This window comes from Empidonax traillii, unplaced genomic scaffold (assembly GCF_003031625.1).
Source record: "Empidonax traillii isolate 1590-97213 ecotype Southwest subspecies unplaced genomic scaffold, ASM303162v1 scaffold1030:size276291, whole genome shotgun sequence".
In the NCBI taxonomy this organism is placed as follows: Eukaryota; Metazoa; Chordata; class Aves; order Passeriformes; family Tyrannidae; genus Empidonax; species Empidonax traillii.
The window spans coordinates 37,235-50,318 of record NW_020956223.1 but is presented as its reverse complement, the minus strand read 5'-3'; the positions used below and the strand labels follow the sequence as shown (position 1 = coordinate 50,318).

The 13,084-nt window shown below is 46.0% G+C and overlaps 1 protein-coding gene across 5 annotated transcripts in view; it reads right to left on the bottom strand.

Annotated features, from left to right (window-relative positions):
- Window positions 1-1,903: 1,903 nt before the first annotated feature.
- MEF2A (myocyte enhancer factor 2A) overlaps window positions 1,904-13,084 on the bottom strand; it is a 42,119-nt gene continuing 30,938 nt past the window's right edge. For 3 of the 5 annotated variants that reach the window (XM_027904268.1, XM_027904267.1, XM_027904266.1), the window contains 4 exons: window positions 11,129-11,319; window positions 5,868-5,994; window positions 3,168-3,294; window positions 1,904-2,773 (listed from right to left, as the gene is read on the bottom strand). In XM_027904268.1, coding sequence (XP_027760069.1) covers window positions 2,431-2,773; window positions 3,168-3,294; window positions 5,868-5,994; window positions 11,129-11,319 — 788 coding nt within the window. In that variant the 3' untranslated portion in view covers window positions 1,904-2,430. Of the gene's footprint in view, window positions 2,774-3,167; window positions 3,295-5,867; window positions 5,995-9,499; window positions 9,524-11,128; window positions 11,320-13,084 lie in introns of all 5 variants that reach the window. The other 2 variants (XM_027904265.1, XM_027904264.1) reach the window with 1 other exon arrangement.

Sequence of the window (13,084 nt, the reverse complement as noted above, 5' to 3'; positions counted from 1 at the left end):
CTTTGTCTTTAAGAAAACAGTAATAGTACTGTTTAAAAACCTGCATAGAAATAAAGACTATTGAGATACAGTCAGCAAAGCCATCTGATAAGGCACACAAGAAAATAGACAGTAAATGTGAATGCAGAACTCCCACTCGATGTACAGCAAAGGTCATACAGGTGCATAAATCATGGAACTCACACCACTGGTCGGAGCAGCAAAAGGTGCAGGGGGTGGCAAGTGAATTGGGTCACCGGGAGCACAGCAGCCTGGGGAAGGAGCCCCCCTCTGCCCCCACGCCCTGTCAGCCAGTACCATCCCAAACAAATGGGATCCAGGTCCAGGAAGGGGCTGGAGCCTGGCAGGTTTTCCGCTGCCACAATGGGGGATGAGCTGGAGGTGCCGCCTGGTCCCCTCTCCCAGCTCCTGTCACAGCTTGGGGCACTCGTCATTACACACAAATGAAGCCCAAGCAGAAGTTTAATAAATATCAGGGATGACCAGGAAGGCTGGATAATCCCCCTGCAGTTTCCTCCCCAGCACCAGCACTGCCAGCCTGGAGGTGACCGGGACAGGTGGGATCAGGGCCCCAAAAAACCAACACCCAACCTGCTCCCAGCACGAGGGGGCTCTGGATCCCTCCTCCTCCTCTCTCTTGGAAGCAGCACATTTTTTCCCAAACCACTTGCCAACTCACAAAACCTTTTGTGCTCCTCTGATATGTGTCATTTCCCTATCATGAGAAATTAGGTCAAGTTTTTCCACTGTTTTTTTTTTTTTTTTTTTTTTTCCTCCCTCCTCAGAAGAGGCAGCTTTAAAATGATGCCTTAAAATGTGTTGTAACAGATTTTTTTTTTTATATATTTATGCAGGATGAACTTAACACCGGATTTTTTTTTTTTTTGCCACTTTGCTATTTATATACATATATATAAAATGTATAATGAAGCTTAACCATACAGCACAGAGATTACAACTGAACGGCACACATTCACCACCAGTGAGGGGGCCAACCCCTTTATACACCCTCTGAAAAATCTGGATAATAATATTAATAATAATTAAAATCCAAAGAAAGTACAGTATATTTAACAAAATAGTAAATATTAAACAGTGAATACTCTACTTAATAAGGACCTCGCCTTGTTTCAAGTTGGCGTCAATCCACAAAAATATACTTTTTAATCTGGTGACCGTACAATACATAGGTACTTACACCAAAGGTGATAATATATTTAGGATGCTATATACACAAAGAGTTTGGCTCAAATTTAAATTTACATATAAGTGTTCATGGCTTATTTTTCCCCCAAGGTTCCGCCTGCAAGTTTTTCCTTTTCATCTTTGAAAGCAAAAACTAGAAAGTCAAAATAAGATAAAACTATACTCTACAAAAAAGCTACAACATACAGCTTTGGCTTATATAAATAATTCATAGCAGAATGTGTTCAAAAGTACTGTATATAACTTTATATATAGTCTTCAATTCATTAGGGTATTGTTTTCTTTAATATAAAATATACATGAGCTAAAATCCGTTTCTATATTTTTCAAAGGTATGGACGTAAAAACAAATTTGTCAAACATATTCCAATTATAACTTAATATATTAATTTTATTTTGTTAATGTTCTATTTTCTAGGCTAATATTTTCTGAATATTTCATGCGAGTTCTCTATGTCTCTCTTTCACTCATTAAAAAAATCACTTCTTTGACCCAATACACTATTTTTTTACTTTTTTTCTTTTTTTTGCACGTGCAAAACAGGGTTTTTGTTTTTTATGGGTTTTTCTTTTTTTTTTTTTTTTTTTTTTTTTTTTTTTTTTTTTTTTTTTTTTTTTTTTTTTTTTTTTTTTTTTTTTTTTTTTTTTTTTTTTTTTTTTTTTTTTTTTTTTTTTTTTTTTTTTTTTTTTTTTTTACTTCTTATAGCATCAGCCCTTCTCCATGCACCCTCTGCAATAGAGACCCATGCCAGGTTGGGTAATAAAAGGTCAGTTTATGTACAGTATTGCTTTCTTCTTCCTGCTTTTTCTACTGCTCTGCTGCTACAAAGCAATTATTTCTTAACTACGAGTAACCATGAGCTGAACTAACACACAGGGACGGTACTACAGGCGAGCCCTGGGCTGTGGAGGAGGAGGAGACACTGCGGGGACAACGCTCTGCCGACGGCTGGGGCCAAACACAACTCCAGGGAGGTGCCAGACTAGATCAAACCTACGGGATTGTTCTGCTTTACCAGGGGACATCTGCAGCTATACACGAGTTTGTCGTAAGTGCCTGATGATCGGTGTATGCTACACACACTAGCACATATATATGCACGTGGAGATATATATATGCACGTATGTATATACATATAAATAGACTCAGTCACGTCCTTATTTATAAGTGTGGATATGTCAGGACAGTCCGTGGTGGGGACGGGCGGGCGGGCCCCGCGGCTTTTATGTCACCCACGTGTCCATCCTCATCCGTTTTACCGACGGGCTCTCCCGCTCCTCGGCGTTGGGCGGCCGCCCCAGCACCACGGGCGAGTGGAAGTCGCTGCGGGGATCCTCGCGGTCGCTGCCGTCGTAGGAGCTGCTGGAGCTGCTCAGGCTGTCGACCGGGGAGCGCCCCAGTTCCTGCCGCGATGGCGGCGGCGCCGGCGGCTGCTGCGGCTGCTGAGGCGGGAACCCCGAGGGGGTGACGCGGTCCCGGGGAGGGGAGATGGGTTCAGACTTGATGTTGATGTTTTGGTTGGTGTTGATGGAGAGGTTGGAACCCTGAGATATCTGGCTGCCAGTGCTGGGGAGAGAGCGCGGAGAGGCACAAAGTGAGAGAACGCGGAACGTGGACGGAAAGAGGCCATTCGGATGTGTCTGAGGGGGGTGGCCCTGGAGCTCAGCACCCTCCAAATGCTCCTCCCTCAAGTCAGAACAGTGTTGGAAAACAAAGGTCTGAGCTGCATTTACAGAAGTTCAGAACACACAGAGAGATTTCCCTCTGCCAAACACTCCGGTTCACCAGCAGGCGCCTCCTGGGAGGAAGCTGGGCCTGCAGGGACCCCTCAGGTGTTTGACCGAAGGGACGGGAATGTTTTGCAGCACCGACAGGATGAGAGGTGAGAGGGGTCAAATGCTGAACACCCCAGTGCAGATGGTGCAGCTGGAAGAGGCCCCCCCAGGGCCACGGTACTTACACGAGGGAGCTGAGGGCCGCGGGACCGAGGTGGTGCTGCTGCCAGGCAGACACCTGCCCCAGGGACAGCATTCCGGGGGAGTTGAACCCCTGCAGGGCAGACAGGTCTGCACTGCTCAAGGAGTAATCTAAGGGCAAACAAACAAGAGTCATTTAGGGATTTATGTATATATATATACACGTATAAATACACAGGAGTTTATGTGTTACACACACCTACAAAGGCTTTCTGCCCAAAACAAATACAGGCAACTGATCCACAGGAATCCAAACATGGAAACTCTGATGTCTGGGAGAAATCCTCCCAACCTCCCAGGGAGCTTGACAGGACAGAAGGCTCCAAATGACAAGCTTTTCTGCTTTTAGTTCCTACGTGTTGCTCAGAGCTTCTTAAAACCACAGGTACAACAGATTTATGCATTTTATGTATCCAGATGTGCACCTGACAGTAACACTGTTCACACTTGGAAGGGTTTTGTCTGCATGGACATTTCAAAATGAACCTCTGGGAAGGCAGGACAGGGGTTGGGTGCCCGAGGGACAGCAGGGCCAAAGTCACTGCCAAGGGACCCCTCAGTGCAGTCCCACTGCACCACATCACACCCTCCCCTCCCCACAACGTCACTCCTGAATCTCTGACTAAACTGGCATCTCCACATCAAATGAACAAAAGAAACCTCTTTTCTTAAAGTAAAAAAAAAATCATGTTTTAGAACCAGTGACTCAGTTGGTTCTGGTCCTTCTCTGCAGAAGGAACACTTCTCCAAGCAAAGCATGTTATACAAAATAGGGTATTTGTGGAAAACTGATACCCAGTGTTTTAATTAAGGATCCAAGAGCTGAATCTCTCCCTTCCAGCCCTGGAGAAGAAAAAACCCATCAATTCAGAAAAACAATTTAGGTACTGAAATTTTATCTTAGTCCTTGAACTGCAAAGCTGGGATTGCTACGTAAGTGGTGACTGCCCTGAGAATCCCCAGATGACAATTTGGTTTCAACATCAAATTTCTTCCTGCAAATCCCCTGAAAGGCTCAATCTAATAGAAATGATTCTGAAGTGTGTGAAAACCACTAAAGGCTGAGAGCTTTGCACAAATTATTGCATTATCAGAGGAAATGGGCTGGGCTGGGCTTTAAAATCACATCCCAGCGACACCAGTTCCACCGTCTTTGCTGCTCCCTGAGGTTCCCACTGCATGTGTGAATCTCCCAGGTTATTCTGGATGAGGGATGCACCCACCCAGTGCTGCTTCCTGAAACATCAGCCTGTGAGGGAGCAGAGGGATCTGTCAGGCAACAAGGGAACCTCAGCGTGGGGGAAAAGACCATAAATGAATGGCTGCTCTGTCTGCTCCATGTCCCAAATCAGAGACTCCTGGTGATGCTCCTCCTTGCAGAAAACAAAGACCACAAAACCTCTCAATCCCTCAGCTTTTGGCCATTTTTGTACAAACCCTGAAGGCTGCTGTGATTTGTCCCAACCTCTGCAGAAGAACAAGACCACGAGGTCACTGCCAACCAACACACCAACCAACATCATCACCCCAGGGGGCTCAGCCTCGGGCAGCAGCAGGTCCTTTGGAGCTGTTTGCACTGCCCTGTTCCTGGAGGAGCCACCCCTGCAGCAGGTGTGTCCCTGTCCCCCTCCCAAAATCCCAAACCCTGAACATTTAACTAGACTTCATCTAAAGAACAGCAAACTGGGGGATTATTTCCTTCGCTTTCCTTTTCAGTTTTAAACCAGAGGGTATTTTAACTGACAGGATTTACTGACGCTTCTCTGCAATGTAGTTCCTCTGCAGGTGCAGCTGAAAATCCAACTACACAGCACAGCTCAGTGCTCGTCACCCTGAGCTTTTCATGACAATTGTTAGCAAGATTCCTTCCCTGATCACACACAAGGGCTGCAGCAAATAAAGAACCTGAGACTGAAGGGAAAATTATCTCTGTTGGAATGCAGGAAAGGAGGAGGCACCACAGGAATTGTTTAGGTTGGAAAAGACTTTTAAGATCATCGACCACTCCCCCAGCCCTGCCAAGGCCACCACTGACCCCTGTCCCCAAGTGTTACATCCACGTGGCTTTTAAATTCTTCCAGGGATGGGGATTCACCATTGCGCTGGGCAGCTGTGCCAGGGCTGGACAACCCTTTTGGTGAAGGAATCTTTCCTAAAATCCAACCTAAACCTCCCCTGGTGCAATTTGAGGCTGTTTCTCCTTGTCCCATCACTCAGGAGCCACTTCCCAAACCAGCAAACCAACTTACCACTGTTACATCACCCAGCTCCTCACATCACACCCAGCCTGGGCAAAAGCAGATTTAGGGTCCTGCAGGAACAGCAGCTCTGTTTGGGAGGCATTCCAGTATTCCCTGCTGGATGGTTGGAATGCTCTGGGCAGAGGATGTCCCTGCCTCTCCCTGTCCCTGGTTTGCAGCCTGACTGGAAGCTCCTTCCCCGTGGAAGTCCCAACGTTCACACACTGCACGAGCAAAAGGCTCAGTTTTGATCAGTGAGAGTTTCACTGGGACCAAACACGAAAACAGAGCCACGAGTCACAGAAATGCCAACCAATGTCCTGGGCTAATGAATCCCAAAAAAGCCTTGGCCATCCCAGTCCCAGCCCAGATCCCAAGCCTTACAAGTGTTGTAGCCCCAATCCCAAGCCTCCCCAGTGCTGCAGATCCCAATCCAAGCCTCACCAGTGTTGTAGGCCGTGGGCATGGCCGAGTAGACGAGTCCCTGCGGGGGCAGGCTTGGGGTCGTCACCGACACCACGGGGGTGGCGAGAGGCTGCGTGGACTGAGAACTGCTGATCCTTTGGGTGTTCTGGAAGGGAAGGAAAACACCACTGTGACACCAGAGTGGGGAATCAGAAGATTCCACTAAAGATTCCACTGAAACGTGTCGCTGTGCTGAGTTTTTTAGTTAGGAAATACTTTTTTTTTTTAACGGGGCCGATTTTCTAAACAAGCTGAAATGTTTCAAGACAACCAAAAAATGATCTTGGCAAACTGAAATGAAACATTCATTAACTCACTGGGTCACTTCCAGAGCATGCAGATTGCAACAGTGGTAAGGACACACACACAAATGCAGTTTCTTAGGGATACACACGACAGTTCTCAGAAGTTCTGAAGTGATTTAAGAGTTTTGAGTTTTAAGGGGGTTTTAGTGCAGATGGTGAGGTGCAGTTCCACCAGAAGAGATTCTCCCACTTCACAGTTGTTTATCCAATTCTCCAAATTTCAGCTGCCAGTTTTGACACTGTGCTGACTACACCTGTCCTGAAAGGAACACAGAGATCTTCTAAATTTGTGTTGATAAGACTCCAGTGATAAAATAATCTTGCTGTTCCCATGGTTCCTGAGAAACTGAGAGCGTACTTGTTATCATGCAGAAATGTTTCCAAGCAAATGACACTGGAGTTCACACAGAGCAACTGTGCTTCTTGACAGGGAAAATAGCTAAACTAGATTGTCTCACATTATCTGACTGTGGGCACAGTTTGGCTCTTTAGTGACAGCCTTTCTTTCCTGCACGCTGGAAGGAACATCTGCAGCAAACACATCACTCAGCCTGAGCTGTGACCGAATCTGCTGGTTAGAAGGTTAATTCACCGCTGTGGTGAACAGCAGCAGACAGCAAAGCTGCTCCCACTGCACCAACTGCAAACCCTCCTCAGAACAGGAGGTTCAGCACCGTTTGGCCAGGCCAGGTACTGCCAGGAACCAAAAATGAGACAGCTCTCCACTGTTTGGTGTCACCTGCAGCAGTGGCAGCAGCGTCTACACCCTCCTTCCTCCATCCTCCAGAACCATGCCCAGTTCAGGGAGCTGGGTTTCAATCTGCTGGAAATACGTTTTTAAGGCAAACCTCTCTCTCTGCCTCTGAAAAAAAAAAACATTTGCTGCAAAAGGAGCAGGTTTTCATCTCTCTGACAGGTTCCAGTTCCCACCTTTGCAGGACTGCAGTTACTTCTTTCCCTTTCTTCTGGACACAGAGATTTCAGGATCTGCACCACTCCATTTTTTCCCCTCCACTCTGATCTCGAGAGCAGGAGCAGCATCAAAAATGCATCACTCCCTTCTTCATCTCAGAAGGAGCAGGTACAGAGACGGGGCTGTGCTCAATTTTAACCTCAGATGGGTGAAGATGAATTGAGGGTTATCCATCTTGTGTCCCTCCCGTTTGAAGGAGGAGGTTTGTACCACATCTTCCACATTAAAATCAGCCACAGCCTCCCAGCTTCCCACCTTGGAGCCTCCCAAGGATTTGGGGGCTCTTTGGCATCAGCTGCCAAACACACCCCCTGGCAGAGGAGCCCACGGTGCCTCAGAGCTCCCAAAGCTCCCAGGGCAAGTCCCTCCCATTTTCTGTCATTGATCCCTTTAAATCACTTTAGTACTTCTGAAAATCCCCCCCCCCCCCAGACCAAGTTTATCTGGCACAAAGAGATGTTATTAGAGCAGATTTTTGTGTCTGTCAGGAATTGACCTTTCTCCAAAGCTTTCTTGGATGGCAGCCTATAAAGTTGGGATTACTGTATAATGGAAAAGTAAAGAGGAATATACTGGGAAACAATCCAGACCAAAGGATTTCCCCATGGGATTTTTTTTTTTTTTTTCTCTAGAGTGGCTAATAAAGGTGGTTTTCTGAGGTAATTTATTACTGAACATAATTGCTGAACACTAAGAAATACTTAGATGTGGCCAAAATTTGTTGTACTCAGAGGTCCACGACAAATTTGAGGATATTTTAACTTTTTTTAACTGGTGCAAATGCAACAGGAAGAATTCGGTATCTTTATTATTTATTATTTTTATTTATTACTATCTTATTAATTACTCTATTATGCTGCACTACCCTCTGTGGCTGCTTTTCCTGTTCAGTGCTCAGTTCCAACCTCACCCAAGGAGCGCTCACAGCCAGGATTTGGAACTTCCCGGCACTGGAAGTGTCAGCAGGAGGTGGCAGGGCAGGAGACAGGGGTGGTTGGTACCTCCTGGTCATGTTTTGAGGCAGCCACATCACCTCTCCTTTGTGTGAGAGCTGCTCCCCCTCGGGCTGATCCCAGGTTTTAAAGCCACTAGATGGCCCACGCTCCACACGGGATCCATCCCACTGCAGAGCAGTTCTGGCAGTTTTGGGCAGGCAGCAACACCTGAATCCCTGCAGGATTTGCATTCATCCCACCTGCAGGGATACCCTGGTGGAGTGTCTGGACACTGAGCTTTATTTCCTGCTCTGGAAAGCAGACACTCCCCTCACGGGACAGGGATGTGTCCCGAGTGTTCCATCGGGAAAACTTCAGCACTGACCATTTTCCCTCACTTTTGGAAATCAGTGTTCGTGTTTAGGACAACAATCAACCAGGAGCATGCACTCAATCACGGGATGGAGCTAAATCACTACATTTTTTCATGCTTTCATGCAATTAGAGCCTCCTATGAGCAACAGGTCCATGTTCAGGAACAAATCAAGGCCTGCCATGGGCTGATTTCTCTGGGAATCTGATGCAGCATCTTCTGCCTGCTTTGTGCCACAGCAGCTGAACAATTTGCAAATGGCTCTAAAAATAAGTCAGGAATTATTTTAGCCTTACTTTGATTTTCCAGCCAGAATGCCAAATGTTCAAACCTTTTGGGAAGGGGGGGGGAGGGGAAAGGGAGAAAAATACCCAAATCCCCAGAGTTTCCTTTCAAAAGCAGAATATCTTTCCACTGGAGGGGAAAAAAAAGGTAGAATTATTCATTTGCAATCCTCTGTTCCTTTTGGTAAACAGGGAACACCCCTGTGGTTTGATAATCTCACTCAGGATGAAATAATTCCAACCTCCAAAAAGGTGACCTCACCAGCAATGATGTCATCTCCTTGAAAATAAGAGAAGTAACACAGGGCTTGTGTTACAATCTCAAGAACTTCACAAGTGAAGCCACTTGCTAAAAATATTCCAATAATTTAGGGGGTGGGAAGTGGTTATTTATATTTTACATAAAAGCCAGGACATATCCTACACACATGGACAGTTACTTTGTAAGGCTCTTTTCCAATGTTCCCTCCAAGAAAAACAGAAACATTTTCAGGAAAAAAAAAAATATAAATATATATATATATATATATACAAGTTTACAAATGGCAAGAGCTGACTTTGGATGTGTTTTCAACTTGAATCGGTCGGGTTTTGAGTCTGATAAAACAAATGTATTTTTGTCTGCTACCAAGGGAACACTGGAATTATTTAAAATATGTAATGAAACTGCAGTTAAAAAGCTGTAGTGAAAGACATTTCCAGCATCTTGCTGTCTCTCAGCAAACAGCAGCCCCAACTCACCAACTCCAATTCATCCTCCTCCGACTGTACTCAGCAAACAAGAGGGATAACACAGTTACTAAAAATAGCATTGCTTTCAAATGACAGAAAAAAAAAAATCACATTTCTGCTTCAGGATTTTTTGTCATTTTAATTAATAATGCGAATTCGACACCTAGACCTGTGAATAATACGACTTCAGATGTGATACCTGGTGAAATTCTTGTCAAATAAAAGCTGTGTGTTAAAAGAACATGTGGCTGTGGGGAAATGAGTGCAGGGAGAGCTGGGAGAACACAAGGACACCAACACGGGTGGAGATGGAGCAGAGCAGTCTCTGATCCAATAAACCAGCTCAGCAACCAAATACACTTGTCACACACCATTGCAGGTGAAATCCCCCTTTGAAATCCCTTCCCAGTTCCCTCAAAAACAGCCCAAACCAAAGCTGAGCACTGTGTTGTTCTTCACAACACAACAGTAAATAGGTGCTGTACCCCACTAATATCAGACTTGCATTACCAAGATCCTCTTCTTGTTTCTGATTCTAATTAACACTGTAATTTCCATTTTAATGATCAGCCAGTGTACTTCCTATCTCTCCCACACTTCCTATCTCTCCTATACTTCAGTATTCCTGGAAAAACCCAAAACTTCCAGAATCATTACTCTGGTTAATTACAGCCTTTGTTACCTGGATTAATTTCGTATTATTCACCATGAACACCAGTAACAAATGGAAGCCCTTGTGGTGGCTTAAAACCAAACAGGAACTCTGCAGAGAGCCCTCGTGCTGTTCATATCCTGCTCCTCCTGGTTATGGTCCATCCTTCCACATACAGAGAACTTCTGTATGACAGCAGAAGACCAAGACCAAAGGATCTGGCCAACTAAATTAAAGGAGAAAGGCACTGACCCTTCCTGCCAGACCAGTTCTGGGCCCAGGGCCGTGGCTGCCACGAAACTCGTGTGCTATTCCCAATCCAGGCTGGACAAACATCGCTGCCAACATGCCAAAGTGCCCAGCAGCTCTGACAGGCACCTCAGCTCCTTCTCATGCCCTGGATGAAGGCACAACATCCACTGAGGACGCCCAAGGTCACGCTCCAACACCCCACATCAAACGCGCGCCTCTCCCAGACCGTCCTTACCACTGAAGCTGCACTTCCCATCCTTCACATCCCACAGCCATTACAGCCCAGGAAAAACAGGTACAAAATGTGCTGCAGGGCACGTTAATAGAGCTCACATCACCACTAAGATCCTCCACAGAATAATGCACAGCCCTTTTTAAAAGCCACATCCTCCAAACCAGCAGAGAGCTCTCGGTGCCGAGCCGGTGAGACGGCAAATCCACACACCCAAATCTCAGCCTCTTGTCTTCAGGGCTGTGCCCCCAGCCGTGTTTAGGTCAGACTTGTTTTACACCTTAAAGAATTCCTTACAAATGTAACAAACTGCCCAGGTCACAATTCATAATTTGGACTTTGAGCAGTGACATTTCAGAACACAAACCCCTCTCTGTCCCTGCAGCCCACGGGGAGCAGGTGGGGCACTTTTCCCCCCCCATGCATGTGGACAGAACACTCCATTTTCACAAAGCCACTCCCAGAACTTAAGAAACTTAAATCTTCAGAAGTTGGAACTCACCAGAGGTGGCATCATGCCCTTGCTGGAGGGGGGGATGACGACACGGAGGTCGGGCTTGCGGTTGTTCATGCCCAGGTTGCCTCCCCCGGGGGGAGGGGGGGACTTGGTGGGCATCACCTTGCCCAGGCCATTCCCACCAGCACCAGTGCCCAGCAGGCTCGGTGAAGCTCGAGAGTTCACAAACCCATTTCCTGAAAGGGCAAAAAGAAAGAGAGAACCCGTGAGGCTGAGGGGGAAGGGGGCGACACGAGAGTTTCGGTGCTTTTTGCAGCAATTCTGAAATATTTATTTCGCAAAACTTCCGCGATGACAAACCCTGCATTGAATAATCGACCTGGCCCCAACCACTCTCCCCAGAAAATCAATGTGGAAAGGGAATATCACTCCAAGGGCAGCTGTGGCAGCCCAAATGCTGAGAGGAGCAGATTGCCAAAGAACTATTTCTAATAACATCCGTCGGCTCTGGTTTGCCCTCTGAGTTTCCTCCAGGCTGAGTCTGCAGGAAAGTTGGGGCTTCTGCACGAGCCCACTTGGGGCCCCAACCCCACCAGGACAGGGATTTTGTTGGTGAGAATAAAAAAATAAACCAGCTCTCAAAGTGTCTGTTTCTAAAATGCATTCTTCAGGTGCTTTCAAGATCTGCAGGACTGATTTCAGTATCACCAATATATACCCATTATTACATTTTACAACAATAAGGAAAACAAATCCTCTCCCTTCAAGTTCACTCCAGCCATACACGTCATTTATGCCCATCAATCTGTTTCTCACACTTACTCCTGGTACTCATTTTAAGTGGAATTAGAGCAGCCAAAGCCTGCAGGACTTCAGCACTGGAATGCTCGAGGCCTCAGCTCACGCTCAGAACTGATCAGAAATAGGTAAATCACTGAAGTGCCCAATATTCTACTTTCCTGTACTCACAAAAGCACCAATCACGTTAACCAAAACATCTCTCTCAGAAAAAAATTTTCAAGCCACATTCCAGTCACAGATTCGTATTTATAGCAACAATCCCCCAAATACACACACCTTATTCAGCTGCAAATAGAGGGGGAAAAAAATAGTTGTTAAGGAGAATTTCACAACAGGGAACCCTACAGTTCACCCTACAGAGCCTGTGTGTGTATAAATAAACACAATTCACAGGGAGATCCTGTGGGCACCGACACTGCAGCTCTGAAAGCAGCTTTTCAAGTCACAGCCAGGGGAAGGTCTGGGAGACAAAGTTCACTGTGTGGGAAATTCTCCCCTAATCGCCCGTAGGGCCACACGGGCACGGATTTTGTATTATTATTTTAATTTGAACAGGCCCCTATGCCCAATGCAATTTTGCTGCATTAAGTACATATTAATCTAAAAGCAATTAAAATAAGGAAGTTGTCACTGTCACATTCTACCTTCTGCAGCAACATTTCTAATGCCTTTCAAAGCTCAGCGAGGAGGAAGAGCACAACACTTCCTGGGGGTGACTGGCACTACTGAGATATCCCATGTGCATTGAGAACTTCAGTGTGAATTCACCAGGATAATGGTGAGGAAATTTCTTTGCTCTGTGGATCTCCTGCTGTGCCAAAAGCCTGACCATACAGGGCCAATGAGAGATGTCCCTGGAGCTTTCCAAGGTTAGCAGAGCAAGGAGGAGTTATTCTAATTTACCACTTTCCTGAAGCATTTGTACAGGAGATATGGGAATGTGACTTAGAAGTCATGAAGGGGGGGGGGGGAAGAAGGAACACAGCACAAAAGAAAAAGTTTTTTATGTCAGCATTCTCCCTTCTGTATTAAAAACCACCTCCAAACCTCATTTTGTGATTAAAGCATCTCCACTCCTCAGCAGAAAACAGCAGAATTCATTCAGACGCTCCTGTCAATGATAACATTTCCTTGGGAGTGGCTGCTGGAGCTGAGAATACACACAAGAGCTAAAGGTGCTCTGGACTGGTAGGAGAAAAC